This window comes from Amblyomma americanum, chromosome 4, assembly GCF_052857255.1.
Source record: "Amblyomma americanum isolate KBUSLIRL-KWMA chromosome 4, ASM5285725v1, whole genome shotgun sequence".
In the NCBI taxonomy this organism is placed as follows: Eukaryota; Metazoa; Arthropoda; class Arachnida; order Ixodida; family Ixodidae; genus Amblyomma; species Amblyomma americanum.
The window spans coordinates 166,755,819-166,777,182 of NC_135500.1; the positions used below are offsets into that span (position 1 = coordinate 166,755,819).

At 45.3% G+C, this 21,364-nt stretch overlaps 1 protein-coding gene across 1 annotated transcript in view; it reads left to right on the forward strand.

Moving 5' to 3' along the window:
* The first annotated feature begins 882 nt into the window (after positions 1 to 882).
* The window catches only part of LOC144128634 (cell adhesion molecule Dscam1-like), a 222,856-nt gene continuing 202,374 nt past the window's right edge, over positions 883 to 21,364 (forward strand). The window contains 1 exon segment of the mRNA XM_077662175.1: positions 883 to 1,095. Coding sequence (XP_077518301.1) covers positions 1,020 to 1,095 — 76 coding nt within the window. The 5' untranslated portion in view covers positions 883 to 1,019.

A 21,364-nucleotide genomic window follows, 5' to 3' on the forward strand; every position in this document is an offset into this window, starting at 1 on the left:
ATTTATTTAGCCAGGAAATAATCGTCACTAGTCTGACTGCGCCGGCGTCACGAAAAAAGCTTCTCCTATACCTCTCCAATTAACTATGTCAGAATTAAGCCAGAAATGAATACTGGCTCAATCATGACAAGTGCCAAAAACCGAAAAAGACTTTGGGTACAAAAAATATTGATCATCTAACGTGTCCGAACTCTTGATGAACGTCTCTGCGATTGGTTATCGTTGCAGTACTGAGTTGCAAATATGTCAATTTCAAACCTTTGCAGTTTCCCAAAAAATTGACCACTAAAAAAAAACGCCGCAGCAAAAATACGCTATCGCATTCATTTACTAATTTAGAGTTTTCCATCCACCTGTCCAGGCTTTCGCGACGAGAAGCCAGCGTCGACGTATTAGCAACTCCGTTCGGGGCCTCCACGCTCAGGGGTGCCGGGCGGAGGGCTTTGGAGCTCATTTTTGCCACCAGGGAGCACTCTCGACGCGTTCCAGACGACCACGTGACGCCGCCTCCTCGTAAAGAGAGAGGAGGGAAAGGGGCCGCGGCCGGAGCCCTCGCAGAAGCAGACGACGCTCGCGGTCGTCTGCCACGGTTCCTCGCGGTGTTTGAACTACAAGGCGGGGAGACCCCGCGTGCAACAACGGTGTCACCCTCGCCGCCGTCACTTCCGACCGGTTCGCGATGACACGCAGCTCAACGCCTGTCATTGGCTGAACGGTTCAGGTATCGCTTCTACCTGCATCCTCTCTATTATCAGGTCTCTTCTACTGAAATCTTCCGGGGAGAAATGCGCTCACCGCGTCTGTTGCGCCGTACTGAGGAGGCGTGCTTCTCAGCTTCGCGTGTGAACGCCGAATAAACTCTGTGTTCTGACGTGTTCAGATGGATTAGATGTGCGAAGATCGTCGGACGGTGCAAACCTTTAAATATTGACTGCGTTGACGGAACCTGGGTGAAAGACATTTCGATGCCTCTTTTCAAACAGCTTCATTCGAACGAAGGCAGCTCATAAGCAACTGAGATGGGACCACCCCTGACTGCCTTCCAGAACTTCAAGCTACCTATCAAGCTTCTCTGGGCCGTGGTGTTCACCATCGGTAAGTCGAAGCGTTCGTAGGAACTGAAGTGTCCGATTTCTAAGCTTATCACTGGGCATGAATATCGCTCATGCAACTTTTCTTTCCTGAAGCACCACAGTTTTCACATCCACTCGTTGTAAGCAGGTTTTTCTTATTACGTTTCGACAGCAAATACTAACTTTTGATTTGCGACACAAAATTTATCTTTATTTTCCTGACCGTTCATCAAATATGATTGGAACTTTTTACACCTGAGAGATGAAAACAGCCTGTTTGTGCATGACATGATGTTTTGTGTTTTCGCTTGTGCCTATGTTTTATGTTGTCTTTTGTACTTTTGCTCATAGTTTCCTCATCAGACTTAATGTTCACATACGCATCACAACAAAGCTAGTTGAATTTCGCAGCCGCCATCCATTCCCGTTATTACTCAAGAAGTGAACTGTCTCAACCGCTAAAATTTTTCTCAAAATTTGCAACATAATATGCGACAAGGTGTGTCACATAACTGACATTCCGTTGGCAGCTGCTAACTGTTTTCTTGCGTGTTTCGACAAACTCCTGATTCCTACCCAGCAATTCAGGGCAAAGACGTATTTTAACGGGAAATAGTTCATGAATGAAACTTTTTCATACAATTGTAAGATTTCACTATAGCACTCAATATATTCGCTGATCTCCCGTTGGCAGGCTTGCATTTTTTTGCTATTAACGTATTTTGCTCTCCACAAAAGCGTTCCTCATTGTTTTTTTATGACAGTCTTATCTACTCGATGTGAGTGATGGGAGCACCATAAAATCAAGCTTTTCCTGCATATCGCAAGAATGGGCAATTAATTTCAATATTTCTATATCAGTGCCTTAAATTTTTTCAATATTCAAAATTTTTGTCTAAGAATGTTGAACATGTACACTTACAGCGTGCCAGTGGTTCTTGCACTGTCATAAAAATGCCTACAGGCAGATTTCGTGCCATCGTTCAAAACCTAAAGAGTAGAAACATCGCGCTGCGGCATTCACTATATTCAGAAGGACGGAAATGATCTGTAGTTTACAGCAAGTCTATTCACAGCGATTATGCTTTATAGTCGGATGCAATTCAAGAACGAAGCGACTTTTCCCCGTCGAATAACCCCTTCCAGCCAATGGCGTCGGCCGATTCTCATGACCTTGCTAGCGTTACAATTCAGGCAATGGCAGATGGAAAGACGTAGTCCCCTTTCTGCGTTGTCCCGTCTCTTCCTGTATTGCAACGCAAGCAGGGTCATCATAATCGGCCGACACAATTGGCTGGAAAGGGTTCTTCGACGGCGAAAAGCTGCTTCGTTCTTGGGTTGTATTCCACTATTGTAAGCCTCTAGTTTAGATTTTAGAAAACACCTTGGTTTCACACGTTACATTATGTTATCTCCTTACGCTACACATGCCGACTGCGTACACTTGCACAAACGCTTGCCGAGAGAATGTTTTTCACGTAATGGGTTTTGTACGGTTAATCACACAAACGTTTCTTAACATGTGACGAATTCACCTATATTAGACTGAAAAGCATGATTTGGTAACCACGTTTTCTTCATTGCACACCTCGGTTTTTTTTTCAGTCTGCTGCCACCGATACACATGTACGTCAATGACCTCATATATAAAATGGCGTGAGGAGCAATAAGTTACAAAACGTTCTTTCGGACCTAAAACGTCCAACATGCTTCGTCAGCGATCGCTCGCTAAGTTGTACGAAGAAGCCTTCTTTCTACTCTTGTGTGGTTGCACTGTTATCAAATCATTTGGCCACGCTGTATATACCTTTGAGGCGCCAAGTCTTAAATCGATAAGCTGGTTTCACACCTTGGTTTCACACGTTACATTATAATTTTTCCTTGCACTATGCATGCCGATTTTGTAACACTTGCACAAAGCACTTGCCAAGAGAACGTTTTTTCACGTAATAGGTTTTGTACGGTTTATCACAGAAAGGTGTCTTAATAGGCTGGCGAATTCTCTTATATTTGTCTGGAAAGCTAGTTCTGGTAACCGTGTTTTAATGATTGCGCACCAATGCCTGCATTTCAGTTAGATGAGAAAACCGGTGCATGTTTCTCAACCTCAGAATCATGCGACTGACTTTTCTAGATTATATTACAACTTCGCTTTGTTTTTGTCTGCTGCCACCAATACATCAACAACCTCAAAATTAAGATCGCGTGAGGAGCAATAAGTTACAAAACGGTCTTTCTGACCAAAACCTTCAAGATGTTTCTGCAGCAATCGCTCGCTTAGTTGTTCGCAGAAGCCTTCTTTCCACTCTTGTTTGGTTGCACTGTTATAAGATCATTTCGCCACGCTGTATGTACCTTTGGGGCACCAAGTTTGAAATCAATAAGCTGCAGGGTTTCGGGACTCTGAAGAAGGGTACCCAGGTGCAGCAATACGCTCTTTGTCTGATCGCTTTAAAATGAACCGCATAGTATCCAGTCCCAAAGAAAACAATGCTCTTTACCGTCTTGTTTTTATTTTGATGGCTGCGAAGAATGGTCTTCTGGAACACCGCGACTTTGAGTGTCTGTGGTAGATGTAGCACTGACTGCACCACAATTTTGCCCATCTTCAAAAAGAGCTTTGTTCTTTGACGCACAAGTCAAAGAAGGGCCTTCGGAGAGGTCGGAAAGCTAACCTACTTGAGCTCCGTACAATCATGCCTTTTTTTTCTTTTCAACGCATCAAAGTTACCATGGTGTTGTGAAACGTGGTCCTCACTGACACCACTACGATAGCTTTTAGACTTTCGAAATCTGCAGCGATAGTACGGATGCTAGTGACCGCATGTAGCAGTGGCGCTTTATTGCGAGACGCTAAATGCTTGTTGCGAAAACAGACAAGTATAGGCTGTTGTCTACGGAAAAACTAGTGGCTTTGGTTAGCACGGAAAAAAGAGTGCACTGAGTTTTTATTCTTTGCGTGCAACTGATTAGGACCCGCCAAGAAATACTGCCGTTTCGCTCGCTCAACAACTTTTTTGCATCTTTATTAAAATGCAATACACGCAGAGCCCCACACGCCGCCTAATCAGCCGCATTGTATATCTTGCACGTAGTAGCAGAACTGGTGACAATATTCTTATTTACAATATTAGTAGTAGTAGTAGTAGTAGTAGTAGTAGTAGTAGTAGTAGTAGTAGTAGTAGGAGGAGGAGGAGGAGGAGTAGAATTAGTAGTAGTAGTAGTAGTAGTAGTAGTAGTAGTAGTAGTAGTAGTAGTAGTAGTAGTAGTAGTAGTAGTAGTAGCAGTAGTAGTAGTAGTAGTAGAATTAGTAGTAGTAGTAGCAGTAGTAGTAGAATTAGTAGTAGTAGTAGCAGTAGTAGTAGTAGTAGTAGTAGTAGCAGCAGCAATCGTTAGTGGTATTGCAACAGGAAATCCCAAATATGGCCACTATAGCTCATAGCGCCATACTAGCACTACTGCTGTTGTAGATGTTTTTAAGCTCAGATAAATGTAAAAATTAATACTGCAAACTCACACGCATGAAATATGTATACGCTCAAGAAAACTTTCTTTTGTACATTTATGCATTTGCTTTTGAGGGGCATGCCGTGGAACAATATTACGGTTTTGAGCTGTACAAGAGTATAGCATGCTCACCATCCAGTAATATACGAGCTTCTTGAATCACATAAAACGCATGAGCTCTGCTGTCAACCCCAAACACCATAGTTTTCACAAAATATTCTTTCACAGCTCCCCAATACTGAATAAGCAGTTTTTCTCAAAATTCTGTCTAGACCTCCTGAACTGAATACCTAAAAAGATGTTTCCAAAGATGTTTCCTTGCCCCGATCACTCCAGATTTCTTTGTACTGTCCTTTAACTGACGAATTTGTACACATAAACATGATTAACAATAAAACCTTAATCGTGCCTCAAAAAGTGACCACAAATTAGTCTGCTTAATGAACAGCTTTAAAGCTATGTCGTGGGCCACCGCGCGATTTCCATTCACCTAGAAAAATAAGCAACATCGGGAGCATGCCCAGTGGGCCAGCAAAACCAAAAAAGTGTTCCGTCAAACGCGCTTAAGGTGAATGCTTCAAAAAGGCATCAGCCACGGCGTAACGGCATTGGCGCACAAGACTTAGCTCTTCAAACCTTCCGCGCGACGGCCAGAGAGGGGCACACGCCGCATAAACGGGTTGTTGTCGTTTTTCGTTGCTTCCATTACCGCGGCCACCGCTTCGGCGGCACAAACACGGCGGAAAGAAAAATGACACAAAAATGAAAAAAAAAGAACTCGCTTGCATCCCACAACCAACGCCACCAGAAGGATGAAGAAAAATATGCAACGCACGCACCACGCAAGGGACGACAACCACCAAGAAAGAGTGCGGCGCAATCGCGAGGAAAAGCCACCGAAGGACGTGGGGATGGCTTCCTCCCTCAGCGAGTCGCTGGCGAGTTCGCGCGGCGCTAATCGAAATTAACGAGCGTCCAGCGCGCCTGAACGCATAAGTGTGGCTAACCAGCCACATATTCCTCCTCCCCTCCCCCGTGTCTCCCCCAAAACATCATTGACCCCCCCCCCCCTTTTAGGTGCTCATATCTTGTGGATGGCAAACAAAACAAACAAAATGCTTGAGAAGTTTCAAGATCAAAACAAAGAATAAGGAAGAAAGGAAGTAAGCAAGCAGTGCTCCTAAGAAAATGGGGCACAGTCTTCCAACACTCGACCGCACGCACAGCGCTAAAATGCCACAAACAAGTAGAAAATTAAAAGCTCGCATTAGGCGAAGTCACGGGCTGTTGCTTGAGGGCATGTAAGAGCTTAAGAGGCGAACGCTGTTATTTTAACTCGCGTCACTGCGCGCTCGCCCCGAGATGTGCGGACGCCGAGAAAGCAAAGGCGCTGACGAGGGAAACTGTCCTCGCCTCGGCGCTATTAGGAACCAGTAGAGGGGAGTCGTTTAGGGAACGCATCCCTAAATAAATAAGGTGCCTAAGTGAACGGTCGCTTGGATTGAGATTTCGTGCGCGCCTCTTCCGGCGCGTGCGCGCTATTATAGGCGCCCTGAGGCTGGCGTGGCTAATGAAAAGCGCTGCGCTGACAAATGAATGCGAGCTCGTCCAGTCGCGGAGTTACTTTTGCTGCCTCAGTGCCTTTTGTCTGGGGAGCCTCCTCTGAGGACACGTGGCAAGCTCAGCCCATTGATTAATTTAAAGCCCGCGTTGTACTCGGCAGCTCCCTACAACCGCAACAAGTGTCGAATGCCGTGGTATGTAGCTTTCAGCTGGACGGTTCATCACCATAACTTTAATTTCTTGTACGGCGCTGTCTTTTTTCCTGGTGTCGTTCCATTTAGTAAGCAAGCGTGGCGGGAACATGACTGCGGGGAAGATAAAAAAAGCTATTAATTTGATTTCTTGGTTGGTTAAATTTTGTTACTTAATAAACAATTCGATACACACAGAGAAGTTGCTATGCGAGTTAAGAGAACAATGTTTTGAGGGAGCTTCTTTCCGCACTCGACAAGCGTAGCAGCTCGGCATTGCATACGTAATTTCATCACCATCACCACCATTAGCTTGACTACGCCCACCGCAGGGCAAAATCCTCTCCCATGTCTCTCTAATTAGCCATGTCCTTTGCCAGCTGCGGCCACCGAGTCCTCCCAAACTTCTTACTCTCATCCGTTCACCTAACTTTCTGCCGCCCGCTGCTACGCTTGACTTCTTTTGGAATGAGCTCCGTTACTTTTAAGCACCAGCGGTTAACTTGCCTTCGCATTGCATGCCCTGCCAGGCCCATTTCTTCCTGTTGATTTCTACTAGGATGCGTAATTTAATCAGCGCCAAGTACCAGCACCACTCCTGCCCTACGGTGCTTACTAGTGTAGCAACTGCAGTGTTTTCTGACGGCACTTGTCTGAAACGTTATAGCACGGCTGAAAATATGTCGGTTATCTTGGGGCACAGACAAATGTGGGACAGCCTGAATGGAGTACTAAATCATTCTCGCCTTTGCACCCTTCCCTTCAGCCTGCCTCAAACTACGCTGCACATTTCCCTATCGCGCAGTCCGTAGGGCTCGAATGCGTGATGCGCTCTTTTCGTCCGTTCGTATTCACTGTAAAAGCGCCCCTGGCAAAGGCCGAGCGTTGTCGGTACACGAGCCAGACAAAACATCTCCATGCTGATGCACATTTCGTCCCCCTTGAACAAAGAAATTCCAAAACTTTGTCTGTGACTTCTCTCTTCTCTCCATTCCTTCTGCCGGTGACTTCCTGGACACAAGACGCATATTTTTTTCAGGCTCTAGCGTTGCATTGAGCGCTTCAAGTGAGCGTTAACGTTGACGTGAGGAGCACGGCGCTAGATACGGCTCCGAAGTCTTCAATAAATCCAAGCGCTCATGGAACTTCAAGCGAAAACCTCCCGAGTATGTTTACTACAGTCGAATCAGCCCGAAAGCACAGATTTTTGCTACGTAGAAAGCGATGATGAGCGGGCACCGCCGCGTAACGGGGCGCTCGTGCTAGGCCAGCTGCGGGCACGCAAGAGACCATTTTGCTCGGGTTGCAACTCAGAGATTATGCCACGTAGAAGACGATGAAGAGCGGGCAGTGCAGCGGTACGGAGCACTCGCGTTAAGCGAACCAGCAAAGCGACAACGAACAATCTTCTCGAGGTTGGCGGCCATCGGATTAGTGCTTAAACATTATATTAATACTATTTCCTTCTGTATGTACCTGATTCGTTTTGCAATAACCTTGGCAGTATATAACAGGGTGTCGAAACAAACTCAGAGGATTTATAGCTTCGAGCCGGACGACACGGAAGAAATTTTAAGTTTTCTTCCTATTGTATCGAAGTAAACGTACTCAAAAAAAGACTTAGTCTCTACACCAAGGGCGACGGATTTAATTGTAGTTTAACCTATTAAGGCGCATTGCACACAGTTTTGTACACAGCGAACTCTTTGCTTCCTATGATAGTATGCTGCACCTAGACGCGATTTACTTGTTTCAGATGAATTTATCACCAAGAATACCTCATTTTTTTTTCTCAGTTTGACATCAGTGTTCATCTTGAAACAGAAATATAATCCGCGAATTTTCATGTGTTTACTTGAAAAATCTTGGCATTCCGGTGCTGACTCTTCCAACCACTGTGACAGTTTGTACAAAATTTTACCCATGCCTGTAAAAAACTGGCCGCTCGTATTTCGCGCTGGACAGTTAACAAATTGTCTTTCTTGAGCTCTGAATATACTATTAGGACGAAAAAATATTGTTTTGATGTAAACGAAAAGTGGCACTCGAAAAGGTTATCGGGCTCAAGCTAGTTCCTTCGTGGCTCGCAACAATTTACAGTTCGCGAACGTCAATCTCCCGGAATCTCATCGTTTCCGAATTATCGCCTACAGGATTCACAGAAAACCCTGCTAGGTTAGCGAACTTTCTGCGCACTGTTCGCACTCACTGACATTTGTCCCGCTTTAAACTGTCTTGTGTGCTCGGATAACGTATTGTGAGCGGTATTGTGATTTGAGGAAAAGGCAATTGTTCGTAAACCTTGTTTTAAGCCTCTTTGGAGAGTTTTCCTCAACGGTACTCTGAGTAGTCTGTTTTTCTCCCATACACTTCTCTCCTCATCATTCCGAGCTCACTTTTCTCAGGCCAATTGTGTTCTAACCTTAATTTGTCATCGGGGTATAAATATCTTTATTGCTTACGGTCGCCACATGCGGAATCAACGCTGTTTTCTCGACAAGAACTACCAACAAACCCGGACGCTCATCTCTTACTATGGCTATTCAAAAAACTTAGGCTTGTTAAATTAATTTCAGAGCACACATTCATGCCGCGATATCGACAGGAAACTATTAAGAAAATCGGATTTCTTGCTGGCTTTGGTCACATACTTCGACGCAATCACTACGTCGTTACAAGCATCTCACAAGGGTTCAGCATTCAGGACGTTTGATTCGGAGTTCAAAACCAAATGAAAATAGATGCGACAGAGACGAATGAAAAGATTGATCGCACCTTTACCACTGCTTGTAACATCATAGCCGGAGCAGTATGTGTAAGGGCTATATCGCTACATTCGGATAAAATTAAGTGCAGAGACAATTGAACACATTAACTATGCATTCGAAATATTACCTTATTTTGTAGTTTTCAATACAAGTTTTTCGTACAAGAATTATGAGCCACAACGAAAATTTAGACAATTAAACGCTCTCTTGTAATATTATGAGATTGTTGGCGTGTTTGATGTCCTAAAATCAACGTTTGTTTGTGAAATCAGTTTTAGATAAAATCTGAGCAAAACTTGCAAACGTATACTCTCGTATTAAAAGAAAAACAATTTAAAGAATCAAACGCAGGCGCAGCTGAATTGTGACAAGTGCCGCGTTTCAGGATGCGTGTCATGCTGGCGGAGGCAACCGTTCTCAACTACTACGCTCCCTTATTTTCACTAGTGTTCAAAAAGCTCCTCCACACGAAAGAAAAACAAACTAAAGAGTAACTAAGCTGTCGTTTGCACAGGATGTTGAAGAACGGCACTGAGGTGTTTGAAATCAGCGTTGGTGTCGTTGGAGATTTGGCAGCGATACAGAAAGAGTAAAGTGCCCTCCAGTGGTTAAGGCCCTCGGCTACTGAGCCGGAGTTCCCGGGCTCGAACCCATCCACGGCCGCCGCGTTTCGATGGGGGCGAAACGCAAAAGGCACCCTTGTGCTGTGCGATGTCCGTGCATGTTAAAGATCCCTAGGTGGTCGAAATTATCCTGGAGCACTCTACCATGGCCCCTCTTTCTCTCTTTCTTCTTTCACTGCCACCTTCCTCCCTTCCCTTCCGGCGCGGTTCGGGTGTGCACCGAGATGTGAGACAATTACTGCGCCATTTTCTTTCCACAAAAACCAACTTTCATTTCTTTCCTTCACGGGCGTCCGGGCTTGGCAGCGCATCTAGTGACTCCGCTTCGGTTTCGATTACGAAGAAACGACCTCAAAGTTGTCCAAACAGTCCTTTCTCAACAGCTACTATTTCGACGAACTTCACAACTGCGGGTACAAACCCGCAATCGCGTGTAAGGGAACCGATTTCATTGGACAGGCGTCAGTGACCACTGCTTCCGACCGGCCGCCCGCCGCGTTCTGTAAACAACTCGGGCACTTTCTTGTTCGCTTCACGCCCAGACCCCGGCGAGCGGCCCAGAGGGAGCCAGGCTCGGGATGCGGAATGCGTCCTGCACCTTCTCAAGAGAGTCGGCGTATATATATTGGCCCTAATAACGGCCCGAGACCGCGCACAGCGGCTCCCGGGGGTTAAGCGAGACCAATACGCCGGATACAAATGATGTGGGCGGCGCGCGACCATTGATCTTTGTGTACTTATTTATTTATTCAGGGCATTGAGATTCCGTTTCCCGCGAACAGGCGCGCATCTCCGAGCCAATTGCAATTCATCTGTGTCAGTGCTTGCGCGGTAAATAAAAAGGGAAAGGAAGCAAAAAAACTACAAATAACAATCCTTGCGATTCCCTTTTTGCCTTCACTTTGATTCTTTGGTTTTTATATATCGCTCTTTGGTGTATTTACTTTCTGCTCTGTGCAGCGTGCTACGTCTCATTTCTCTCGCTGCTCTGAATACAGCGCATAAGGCACCCGATCGGCTCACGGCGATGGCTCGTTTGGCCCAGAGAAAGCACGGAATTGCGTCGCTTCTGTAATGCCATCTGGTGCGCCCGTTGTTCTTTTTATTTTCTCGTTCTGAATAGTCTGAAGGGCTATAGCGGTTTCCGTCCTTTATTAGGGAAATGATCGCGAAACACTCGATTCTTTTCTCTTCTTGAGCACACAATTTCAACCCTTTTTTGTAAGCGAGCTCCTCCGTGTACGTCTTCGAGCGCTGAAATGGCAGCCATTCGAATAACAAGACTCTTCTTCTCCGAAAGCCGCCTCGTTATTTTCAGCTGGCAGGGATATAAAGCAGAGAGAGAAGGACTGAAGCGAAAAATAAACTTCCAGCGCTTATTTCTCTTTCTAGCGTCACCAGTTACACGAAGATACGCTCGCAATTTCTCGCATGAAATGACGTCATCGCATGGCAAGCTCACAGGACCCATTTGTCACTGACCACATGATCAATGGGTCATATATCGTGATATTTACATTTATTTTATATTTATGTAACCTCGCAACTGAACACAAACACCATTTTTTATTTCATTACCTTATCTCATTTCTTATCTTTACCCGCCGCGGTTCCTCAGTGGTTAGAGCGCTCGGCTACTGATCCGGAGTTTCCGGGTTCGAGCCCTACCACGGCGGCTGCGTTTTTATGAAGGCAAAACGTTAAGGCGCCCGTATGCTGTGCCACGTCAGTGCACGTTAAAGATCCCCAGGTCGTCAAAATTATTCCGGAGCCCTCCACTACCACACCTCTCTCTTCCTTTCTTCTTTCACTCCCTCCTTTACCCTTACCTTACGGCACGGTTCATTCATTTCAATACCCTAAAGGCCCGATGCGGGCATTACATAGGGTGGGATTCATAAAAGAAAACTTGACAAATATACAGAACAGCATATAAACTGCTGAAGAGAGAAATAAACAAGTCAAGAAGCCAGGTACAAGTTAATAGGGGAGGGGGGGGGGGGAATGGCTATTAACAGGTACAGAAAAAATGCACATGTAGCAAATCCCACAAAACAAGACAAACATTGCACCTTCAGAAGTTACAAAACATGGCATCTAACATTTCATGGAACGTTAAGGCCGACACGCACACACTGAGGCAAACGAAAAAAAAACGCACATCATTCTACATTAGAATTTTCTAAGTATAACCAAAATTTTCTAAGTATTTCTAAGTATTTTCTAAATAAGGTGTCCAAGGATATATGAGACAGATACTGCGCCATTTCCTTTCCCCAAACACCAGTTATTATTATTATTATTATTATTATTATTATTATTATTATTATTATTATTATTATTATTATTATTATTATTATTATTATTATTATTATTATTATTATTATTATTATTATTATTATTATTATTATTATTATTATTATTATTATTATTATTATTATTATTATTATGGAGGCTAATGCATTAGCCTCTTGTTACTCGGCTGTTGTAATTACTGAGACCTGGCTGTCTAGCGAAGTTAACTCAGGTGACTTCTTTCCTAATAAATATTCTGTTTTTCGAAGTGACCGCCCTGAATCAGCTTCTAAACAAAAGGGAGGGGGAGTGCTCATTGCTACTTACAGTTCCGTGCAGTGCGTTCGGCGTTCCGACCTGGAAACCATCGAAGAATCTGTCTGGTTAGAGGTCACTTTAACTCGACATCAAAAACTCTTATTGGCAGCTTTCTATATTTCCCCTAATCTGCCTCCTCCTGCCTACGATGATGTACTACATTCTATTGAATATGTTATCACTTCTCATAGCAAGCACAAACTGCTCATTTTAGGGGATTTTAATACTCCAGGTATTAACTGGAATACCTTTACATATTCACACAACAATCATTATGTAGTTAGTAAGTGCAACCGGCTTTTAGATTTCATAGCTTTTAACACCTTGCAGCAACACAATTTAATTGAAAACTGTTGTGGTAATGTTCTTGACATTTGTTTATCTAATTTTGAAAATGTTCGAGTTTCGTCATCTGACATCTCACTTACTCGCTGTGACAAATTTCATCCTCCAATTCTAATAACGGCTTCGGTTTCTGTCCCACCTTCTGCTAATTCAAATCGTGCGGGGAATTCCCCCCGTTTCGCTTACGCACTTGGCGACTATGTTGGTCTCTTCGGTTTCTTCTCTTCTGTCGACTGGTCTGTTTTAAGCGAAATCAGCGATGTTGACGAACAAGTCAGTCGCTTCACTGAAATAGTTCTCAATGGTATGCGCCAGTACATACCTATGCACACTCCTACTCGCAGCAAGTTTCCGTTCTGGTTTTCCAAAGAACTTAGAACAGCGCTGAAACTTAAGGAGCGGGCCCACCATAAAGCGAAACGCCCTGGGCTGGATACATGGGAAGATGAATTTCGCCGCTTGCGTTCCCTTTGCAAACGCCTGTACAAGCGGGATCATGAGTCCTACCTTGATTATTTAGAGAATAGTGCCTCTAATCGTCCTACTGAATTCTGGCGATACGTTCGCAAGCGTTCTAATAAATCTGATAGTCATATTCACTTAGTTGACTCTCATGGGAATGAAATTCGGAATGTCGCTGACGGCTTTGCTCAACACTTTTCCTCCGTGTACAAATCTCCACTTTTCGACTCCGTGTGCCTTCCAGCTGGCGCACATAATTCCGTTCTTCTCGACGAGAAGTTAGTAAGTGAGAGTCTTAAGTGTTTGAAACCATCTTTATCCCCTGGACCTGATGGCATTCCAGCCGCCATAATAAAAGCCTTCAATAGTACCTTCGTCCCTGTTTTAACCACGATATTTAATAACTGTTTGAAAAATTCTGCCTTTCCCCGCGTGTGGAAAACGGCGCGTGTTTTCCCTGTCTTCAAATCAGGAAACAAATCTGATGTTTCGAACTACCGCCCCATTTCTCTTCTTTGTGCAACCTCTAAGCTTTTTGAATTAGCTTTGCACAAAGTACTTTCCTTCCACCTCAAAAATGTAATCATTCATAATCAGCATGGTTTCATAAAAGGTCGTTCTACTACAACTAACCTTGTGACTTTTATGACGTATACATCAGCTGAAGTCCTTCAGAGGAGTCAGGTAGACGCTGTGTACTGTGATTTGAGCAAAGCTTTCGACGTTGTTACTCACTCATTACTTCTTCAAAAGCTTCTGCTGTTTGAGATCGACGTTTCAATTGTAGCCCTCCTACGCAACTATCTTCTTGATCGGTCCTGCTTTGTCAGTGTAAATGGACAGACCTCATTTGTTTACACTCCAACCAGCGGAGTTCCTCAGGGCTCGGTATTAGGCCCGCTTCTGTTCTCTGTTTTTATCAATGACGTTTCCTCCGTGGTCAAAAACTCCTCATTTCTCCTTTATGCGGACGATATAAAAATGTTCAAGGCAATACATACTCTTCACGATTGCTTGTCATTGCAATCTGACATATCCGCCTTCTCTGATTGGTGCTTGAAGAATGGGCTCACTCTCAATTCATCTAAAACCAAGGTTGTCTCATTTACGCGTAAAACGCACAGCCTTCTCTACTCTTATTCTGTGAATGGTAGGCCGCTGCCCAGGGTTGATGAAATTAATGACCTCGGCGTACTTTTCGACCGTAGCCTCAGCTTCTCCTCTCATACAAAACGCATTGCTCTACGGGCTATGCGTACACTCGGCTTCATCTGCAGGCTTTCGAGAGAGTTTCAATCCCCACTTCCTTTCTTAAAGCTCTACCTCTCCATATGCTTGCCGCTTTTGGAATATGCGTCTGTTGTTTGGAACGGCACTTGCCAGTCGAACTGTGAAAAAATCGACAGAGTTCAGCTAAAGTTTTTACGCATATTTCAACATCGGTTTTCTTGCAAAACTTCCAGCTCTCGTCCCAGACGGAGTAACTCACTGCAGCTTCCTTCTCTTAGCTGCCGTCGCGTGAGGGCAGATATAATTTTCTTGTATAAACTTCTTCATGGTCACATTCTATGCCCTCAGCTCCTAGCGCGTATCCTTTTGCGTGTACCGCGAAAGAGCATAAGGGAATTCAGACCATTCCAAGTTTCTGCGCTCCTGCACTCCATCTCCCCTCTGGACAGAATGCAAAAGTTGTTTAATTCTCTTTGTCCTCACCTAGATATATTCGAAAATTCTCTCCCTTCCTTTATATTGGATGTCCGTGACGTTCCACTTTGAGCACTCTTTTTCTCATACATAACTTCCCCTTTCATGCATTTTGACTTTACTACACTTGTGCATTTGCACTGGTATTATATTGTTTTTTCTCTCCTTAATTGTTCATCACGTGTACTTGTTTTCATTATTATTATTTCTTTAATACTGTATACTCACGCCTGATTGTCTGTAACGCGTTCACTAATTACGTTTCTTATTGTGTATGATTGTATTTCTAGCTTGTATTTCAGAGGTTTCATATTCGTTCATATTAGTATTGGCTTTATTCTTGTTTGTATTTTGCTATATGCTGTACTTGGCTGTTATCGGTCGTTCATTCTCTTTGTTTATTGTTTCATTAGTTATTTATATGTCTGTTGCCTGTTCTAGCTGTTTTCATTTACCGCTGTTCTCGCTGTTTTCTTGTTTTCGCTTTTTTGCTTCATGCTTGCTGTCACGCCTAGTTTATATGTCTTTTTTTTCTATCGCCTTGACTGCTGCATTACCTCCCCTGAGTGTCTTCCTTTGTAGTGAAATAAATTTACATTTTGTGCGTGTGAATGGTGTACCAGCACCAAGACCTTTGGGTTGTTCCTGGGCACCGAAAATAAAGATTGATTGATTGATTGATTGATTGATTGATTGATTATTATTATTATTATTATTATTATTATTATTATTATTATTATTATTATTATTATTATTATTATTATTATTATTATTATTATTATTATTATTATTATTATTATTATTATTATTATTATTGTTATTATTATTATTTTAATGTCCTGATTCAGGAAGAAAAGCAATTGAAGAGAGAAAGGAAAGGGCGCGCTATTCTGGACGCAAGCGATTCGCATCACCTTAGCGCGCAGGCGCTAGCGGTACAGCGACCATTGTGCAGAGCTCGCTCCTCGAAAAAACCGCCAGCTCGCGAGTCGGAAGCCACGAGCGCATTCACAAACTCTGCGTTGTTCCTGAGGGGGGTGAAGGCCCTCGCGGCCGCCACTTAAACACGCTCAAAAACTTCTGTCTACACACGTTCGCCGCGACGACTGCGCTCATTAATTAGACGCCGGCAAGCCCGAAATCCCAAAGTTTGCTCTGAGGTCGCAATTTGTAACTAAGGCTTTTAGTGCACTATCTTGTACGGCGGCTGTTTGACGGCGCACTCTCTCTTCGCTTTAGGTGAGCGAGAGTTACTTCGGTGGGAGGGTGGTGGCCGAGCGTTGTTTCAGCGGCTTGAGCACTTGCAGAGCCTTCGTGACGAGTTTCTTCTGTCGATGGTGATCACTTCGTTACTTGAGCACCATCAGCGTTAACTGCAGACGCGCCATATGTTAAAAAGAAGGCGTTGGAATTTTATTTTTTTATTTATTTCATACTGCAGTTCATGTTACAGATCCAAGCAAAACAAATGCATATGTAGATATTACAGATTCACGGGAAACAAGTAAAAAGAACAACTAAAGAAAGGCATGCAGAATGACTACGCGCTGACATTGATCGTGTCGATGAATTCCACTCGCTGATGGCACGCGGGAAAAGAGAAAATTTAGATGTGTCATTTCTAGCAAAGTACGGGTTAAGTGAAGCGGGAAGATGGTGACGTGTGATGCGTGTAGCTAAAAATGGTGCCTGAAGGGAGGGGAAATCAAGGAAGACATGACAAGTAGAGCGGTTGGCCAGACTGAATGTGAGCCTTGACAAGGCGACTAATTCATGCCGGCGAGTTACTCTATGAATGTTGCTTTTTTTCTTGTTTCGGTTTTATTACGCGAAGGGCATGAAGCGTACAAAAGGATGCAAATTTTTTTTCTCCGTAAACAATCAGGTCGGAAGCTTCAAATACAAGGCAGTTCACTGAATCCGACAAGTTTTACTTCAATCATAGCCACCCAAGTGCCCGTCATCAGCATCAAAAACACGCAGAAGCAGATCGAACGAGACTTTACCACCACGGCCAGAACTGACCACTACCAACGAACAGTCGAGAAATATGGGTAGCCTGCGGAACAAATGAACGAAGCGCGGTTAGGAAGGCCGGAAGAGAATCCAGCGTAAATCTAATTTGCCGCTCTTCTTCTAGCAAGAAAAAAAAAAAACTTGTGCATAGCAGAGAGTCGCAAAGAAGTAAGCGAGGAATTCCCGCCGGACCAAACGTTTGCAGTGTTTTCCCCGAGCGCCGTGCTCGTCGTCCACGAGTCGCAGCAGCACGAACGCCGGACCAGGCTTATTCGAGGCGCCTCACGTATTCGTCCAGCGCGTCCCCTCACGTCGCCTAACGTAGTTAGAGCGGGAAAAAAAGATCTTTAGGTTTGGATGAACAAACACCTACACAGCGCAATACTCACGCATCACCGCACCGCCGCCGGCGCCGGGCGTACAGGGACGAACCGTTCTGCCTATCTTTCTCTCTCGCTCTCTAGCCCTATTCCATCGAGTTATGCATCACTCGCTGTGACATCAACATCAGCGCCAGCGGCGTGGCAGAGCGGTGAACTGGACATGTCCGTCCGGACAACATACACGCCCCCAGGAAAAAACCCTCGCGCGAACGTATACTATAAGGAAAGCGTGCTAGCTCTCGCGTCCGAGTCAGCGACGCGGCGTGATCCGCGTGGCTTCGTGACGGGCTCGAGACGAGGGAGAGTAGAAGGGTGGCATAGGCGCGCACATTACCAGCGCCAGGCAGCCTGGCCGGCTGCCTGACTGGCGAGCCATTTGGGACTCAGCCGGAGACGTTAATTGCGGATCCATCGGACACAGGCCCCCTCGACCAGCCTCCGTCCGCCGTGCACTCGTGGCCTCCTCTTGCAATCGATTCGCAGTCCCAGCCACTGACGCGTGCGCCATTGGAAGGCCCCTCGCTCCCGCTCATGTGTGGTCTGCCTCTCCCTCTTCTCTCTCTACCTCATCTCTTATTCCCTTTCTTTCCTTTTGCCTTCCTTCTTTTCCCCCTATGCTTCCCACCTTACACAGACGCACACACCCACTCGGCCACAGTTCTCCCGGCCGTATGTGTATAAAGAGAGTGAAGCGGGAGGGGAAGGCAGTCACCGCAGCGGGTATGGCTTTCCCGTCGAAGGTGTCGGGCAGCTCCCTTGTGGTATCGTCCTGCGGGGAGTTTTTCGTGAGAGCCTGCTGCTCGAGTTCCTCCTGGAAATGGCCACTGCGTTTGCCACAGAGAGGTCGTAAGAGGTCCGCCGAAAGGACCAATTTGGGACTGTCTCGAATTAGGAGTGATTAGCGCTATACTCCCGCGCTCCCGGAGCGCGGGGGAGGAGGAAATGCGAGACTGGGTGCATGGCAGTGACATGGATTTGTGACAGAGAAAAGTTCCGCCGTAGAGGGGCGGTGAAAGGTCTAAATTTTTGTTTTATTCACTTGAAACTTTCAGGAGAGCTCTATTGTGAGCTGTCGTAAATCAATGCTCTACTCTCAGTACCGGTTCTTAGGTATGGATAAACACGAAAATATTAATGCTTAAAAAAGAGAGTTGTATCCAGGGTTGTGAAAAAGAAACTACAAATAAACTACATACAAGAGCACAGGCAGCTTAGCTCTCTTAGCGTCCCACGTACATCGAAAAAGGCAAATTCAACAGGAAATGCTTCTGGTTGTTAATCACCGCACTTCTTTTGACCTACCGCTGGGGTGGCTCAGTGGTAGTGGTTGTGGTGCTGGGAGGCTGACCCCAAAGACACGGGTTCGATCCCGGCCGCAGCGTTCGCATTTCGATGAAGGCGAAATTCTAGAGGGCCATGTACTGTGAGATGTCAGCGCACGTTAAAGAACCCTAGGTGATCGAAATTATCCGGAGCCCTCCACAACGACGTCCCGCATAACTTGGGTCGCTTTGGGAGGATAAACTCCATAAAACCAAAATAAAACCAAACTTTCTTTACCATTTTTTATTGTAAAATGAAAACATTCAACAGTTCGATAGGTAAAGCATTTAACCTGAATCAACTGTTCTTATTCTAGCAAATGACCCAGACTAGCGAGGTGAATTTTTTATGCAAATGGCAAACGGTAATGTCACAGGCCACGTTTTCTTCTTTCTGAATGCGCGAAGCGCTGACGTGCAGAATTTCAAGATGAAAACAGGTTAATTCAATAGCAGTGCTGCAGCTCGCAAGCATATGTCGAAATATGCAGCTACTGCACCTTCATCTGCGCATATTAGCAAGAAAACAGTACGCATCCTGTTCGGCTCACTCCCGAGCAACCAGCAAGTGCTGATCGAGCGGGGACGCCGGATAACGTCAGCCATCAGGGTCCTGGACAGCAGACTCCGCCCGTCACGTACAAATATAATTAACCTTTCATAAATGTGTTTACCGCCACCTAGCGCATTTTTCACGCACTGAGAAACGCGTACCCACTGCACATAAATGCATCAGACCTGTTTGTCTGCGTCGCAAAGGAAAACTCAGGTGCATTTTTGTCTGTCATTATAATCGCAGCAGTACCACCGCTAGGCATGTAGAATGCGAGGAGGCTGGCGCCTGTCGAAAATTAGTAGAAAGTTGAAACGTAGGAAAGAAAAAATAAAAAAATGAACAGGCAGATGAATAAATGCTACCTGACGTGATCGGGAGAGGCCGAATGGTGAATACCGTTGTGTAATATCAGTAGGTAGTGCACCATTTTCATTAGGTTGCCGGTTTTGTACCATGATAGAAACAAATTCTAAAGCACTGTAGTTTTTGTCTGAACGCAAAAGTCTCACAGACTTCCGGTTAGAACCGATTTTATTTGTATGCATAGAAATCAACACTGCCACAAATAACAGGAATCGTAAAAAAAAATAAATGCACTTCATTAGTATAATGGTACCTCGACAGAATTCACAGGTCACCGAAGCGGTGGCCAAGTGGTTGAGCACCCGCCTCGCATGCGGCAAGTGCGGCCTTCGTTCGATCCTCAGTGCCGCCGGGTACCCAACGGTGATAATATGGGTACAAGCTTTCCCCTGGACTGGTGCTTGGCTTATTTAGGGTGAAATGCTTGGGAAATGGGTCTTTCACCTCGCCTTGAGAAATCGAAAATACCATGTGCCATGGCGCTCTTTGGCCGTAGATGCCCTTGCGTCGTAAAAATTTATAATTATCAAGAATTCAAAGGCATTCAAATCCATTTTGTTTTTCGTGTCAACAGCACAGATTTCGCACTCCCGACGAGAAGAGTTTAGCGGGTGCGCATAAGACAAGTTATGGACTGTTCTCGCTAAAGCACCAAACTGCCCCTCCCCCCTCCCTTTCCAATAACCATAGTCGCTAAATAGTCAACAAAAAGAAATAAAAACCTGTCGTATGAACAAGTGCCATGCCGCTTCGGTGGCTCAGGGGTTATGGCGCTCGGCAACTGACCCGAAAGACGCGGGTTCGATCCGGGCTGCAGAGGGTTTAATTTCGATGGAAGCGAAATTCTAAAGGCCCGTGTACTGTGCGATGTCAGTGCAGGTTAAGGAACCCCAGGTGGCCGAAATTTCCGGAGCTCTTCACTACGGCGTCCCTCATAGCCGGAGTCGCTTTGGGACGTTAAACCCCCATAAACAGTAAGTGTCGTTTCATCCGAAGCTCTATTCGATAATTCTTAAGTGGCCACGAATATCTTCTTACGCTGCTGTTTTAAGCTAACGTCGGTAAGCAGGCAAGATATCACATTACCCCTATAATAGAGAGCTAAATGTCAACTAGCTGATGCCTGGACAGCCCCGAGGCTTTCGGGGCAAACTTGCCGTCTCATCGAACACGGAAGTGGGTCCAATTCCAGGGCTCTGCGAATTAGAACTGATTAGGCCTTTTCGAGAGGGGGTTGGAATGGGCTCGCTGACACGTTGCTAACGAGGAGGGAGCCGACGGATGGTCACTTAGTCCCCGCTCGGTTTCGCTGAGGGGCCGGCGGGCCATGAAGACGTAGTGCGGGATCTCGCCTCGAGACCCCAGGGCTCTTTACAAGGGCCATTACGGGAAGGTCCGGCCATGCATTATTTCCGCATGTGGATACCTCGTGATATCGGGTGGCTTAGCGGCGGCCGTACTGGTGGCTGTAAGGCTGCGGGGAACAGCCACCGTGTAACTTCTGGGAGCGAATGTCCGGGAAAATGTGGCCTCGAAGCTGCTCTGGCGGATAAACTTTGGCTGGCCTGCTTGTAGGAGTTAAACACTAATCGAAATTAAACAAGAAAATATTTGTTCATCGCTTTCGTTTTTGCGTGCTTTGTGGCTGGGTGAACTCTTGTTACGAAGCATGCACTCGTCGCTCGTAAGTGCTTCTTTTAGATGGCGTTGTAAAAAATCAAACACAGGAAAGCACAGCCCGTCATCATTTTCATTCTGAAGGATATGCACCTTATGAGGGTAGCTGCACCTTATGATTGTTTTCTTTTTCATCTGCGCTGCCAAAATTCTACGCGTTTGTGGCAATCCACTCCGGCAAATTTAAGCGGTTTCGAT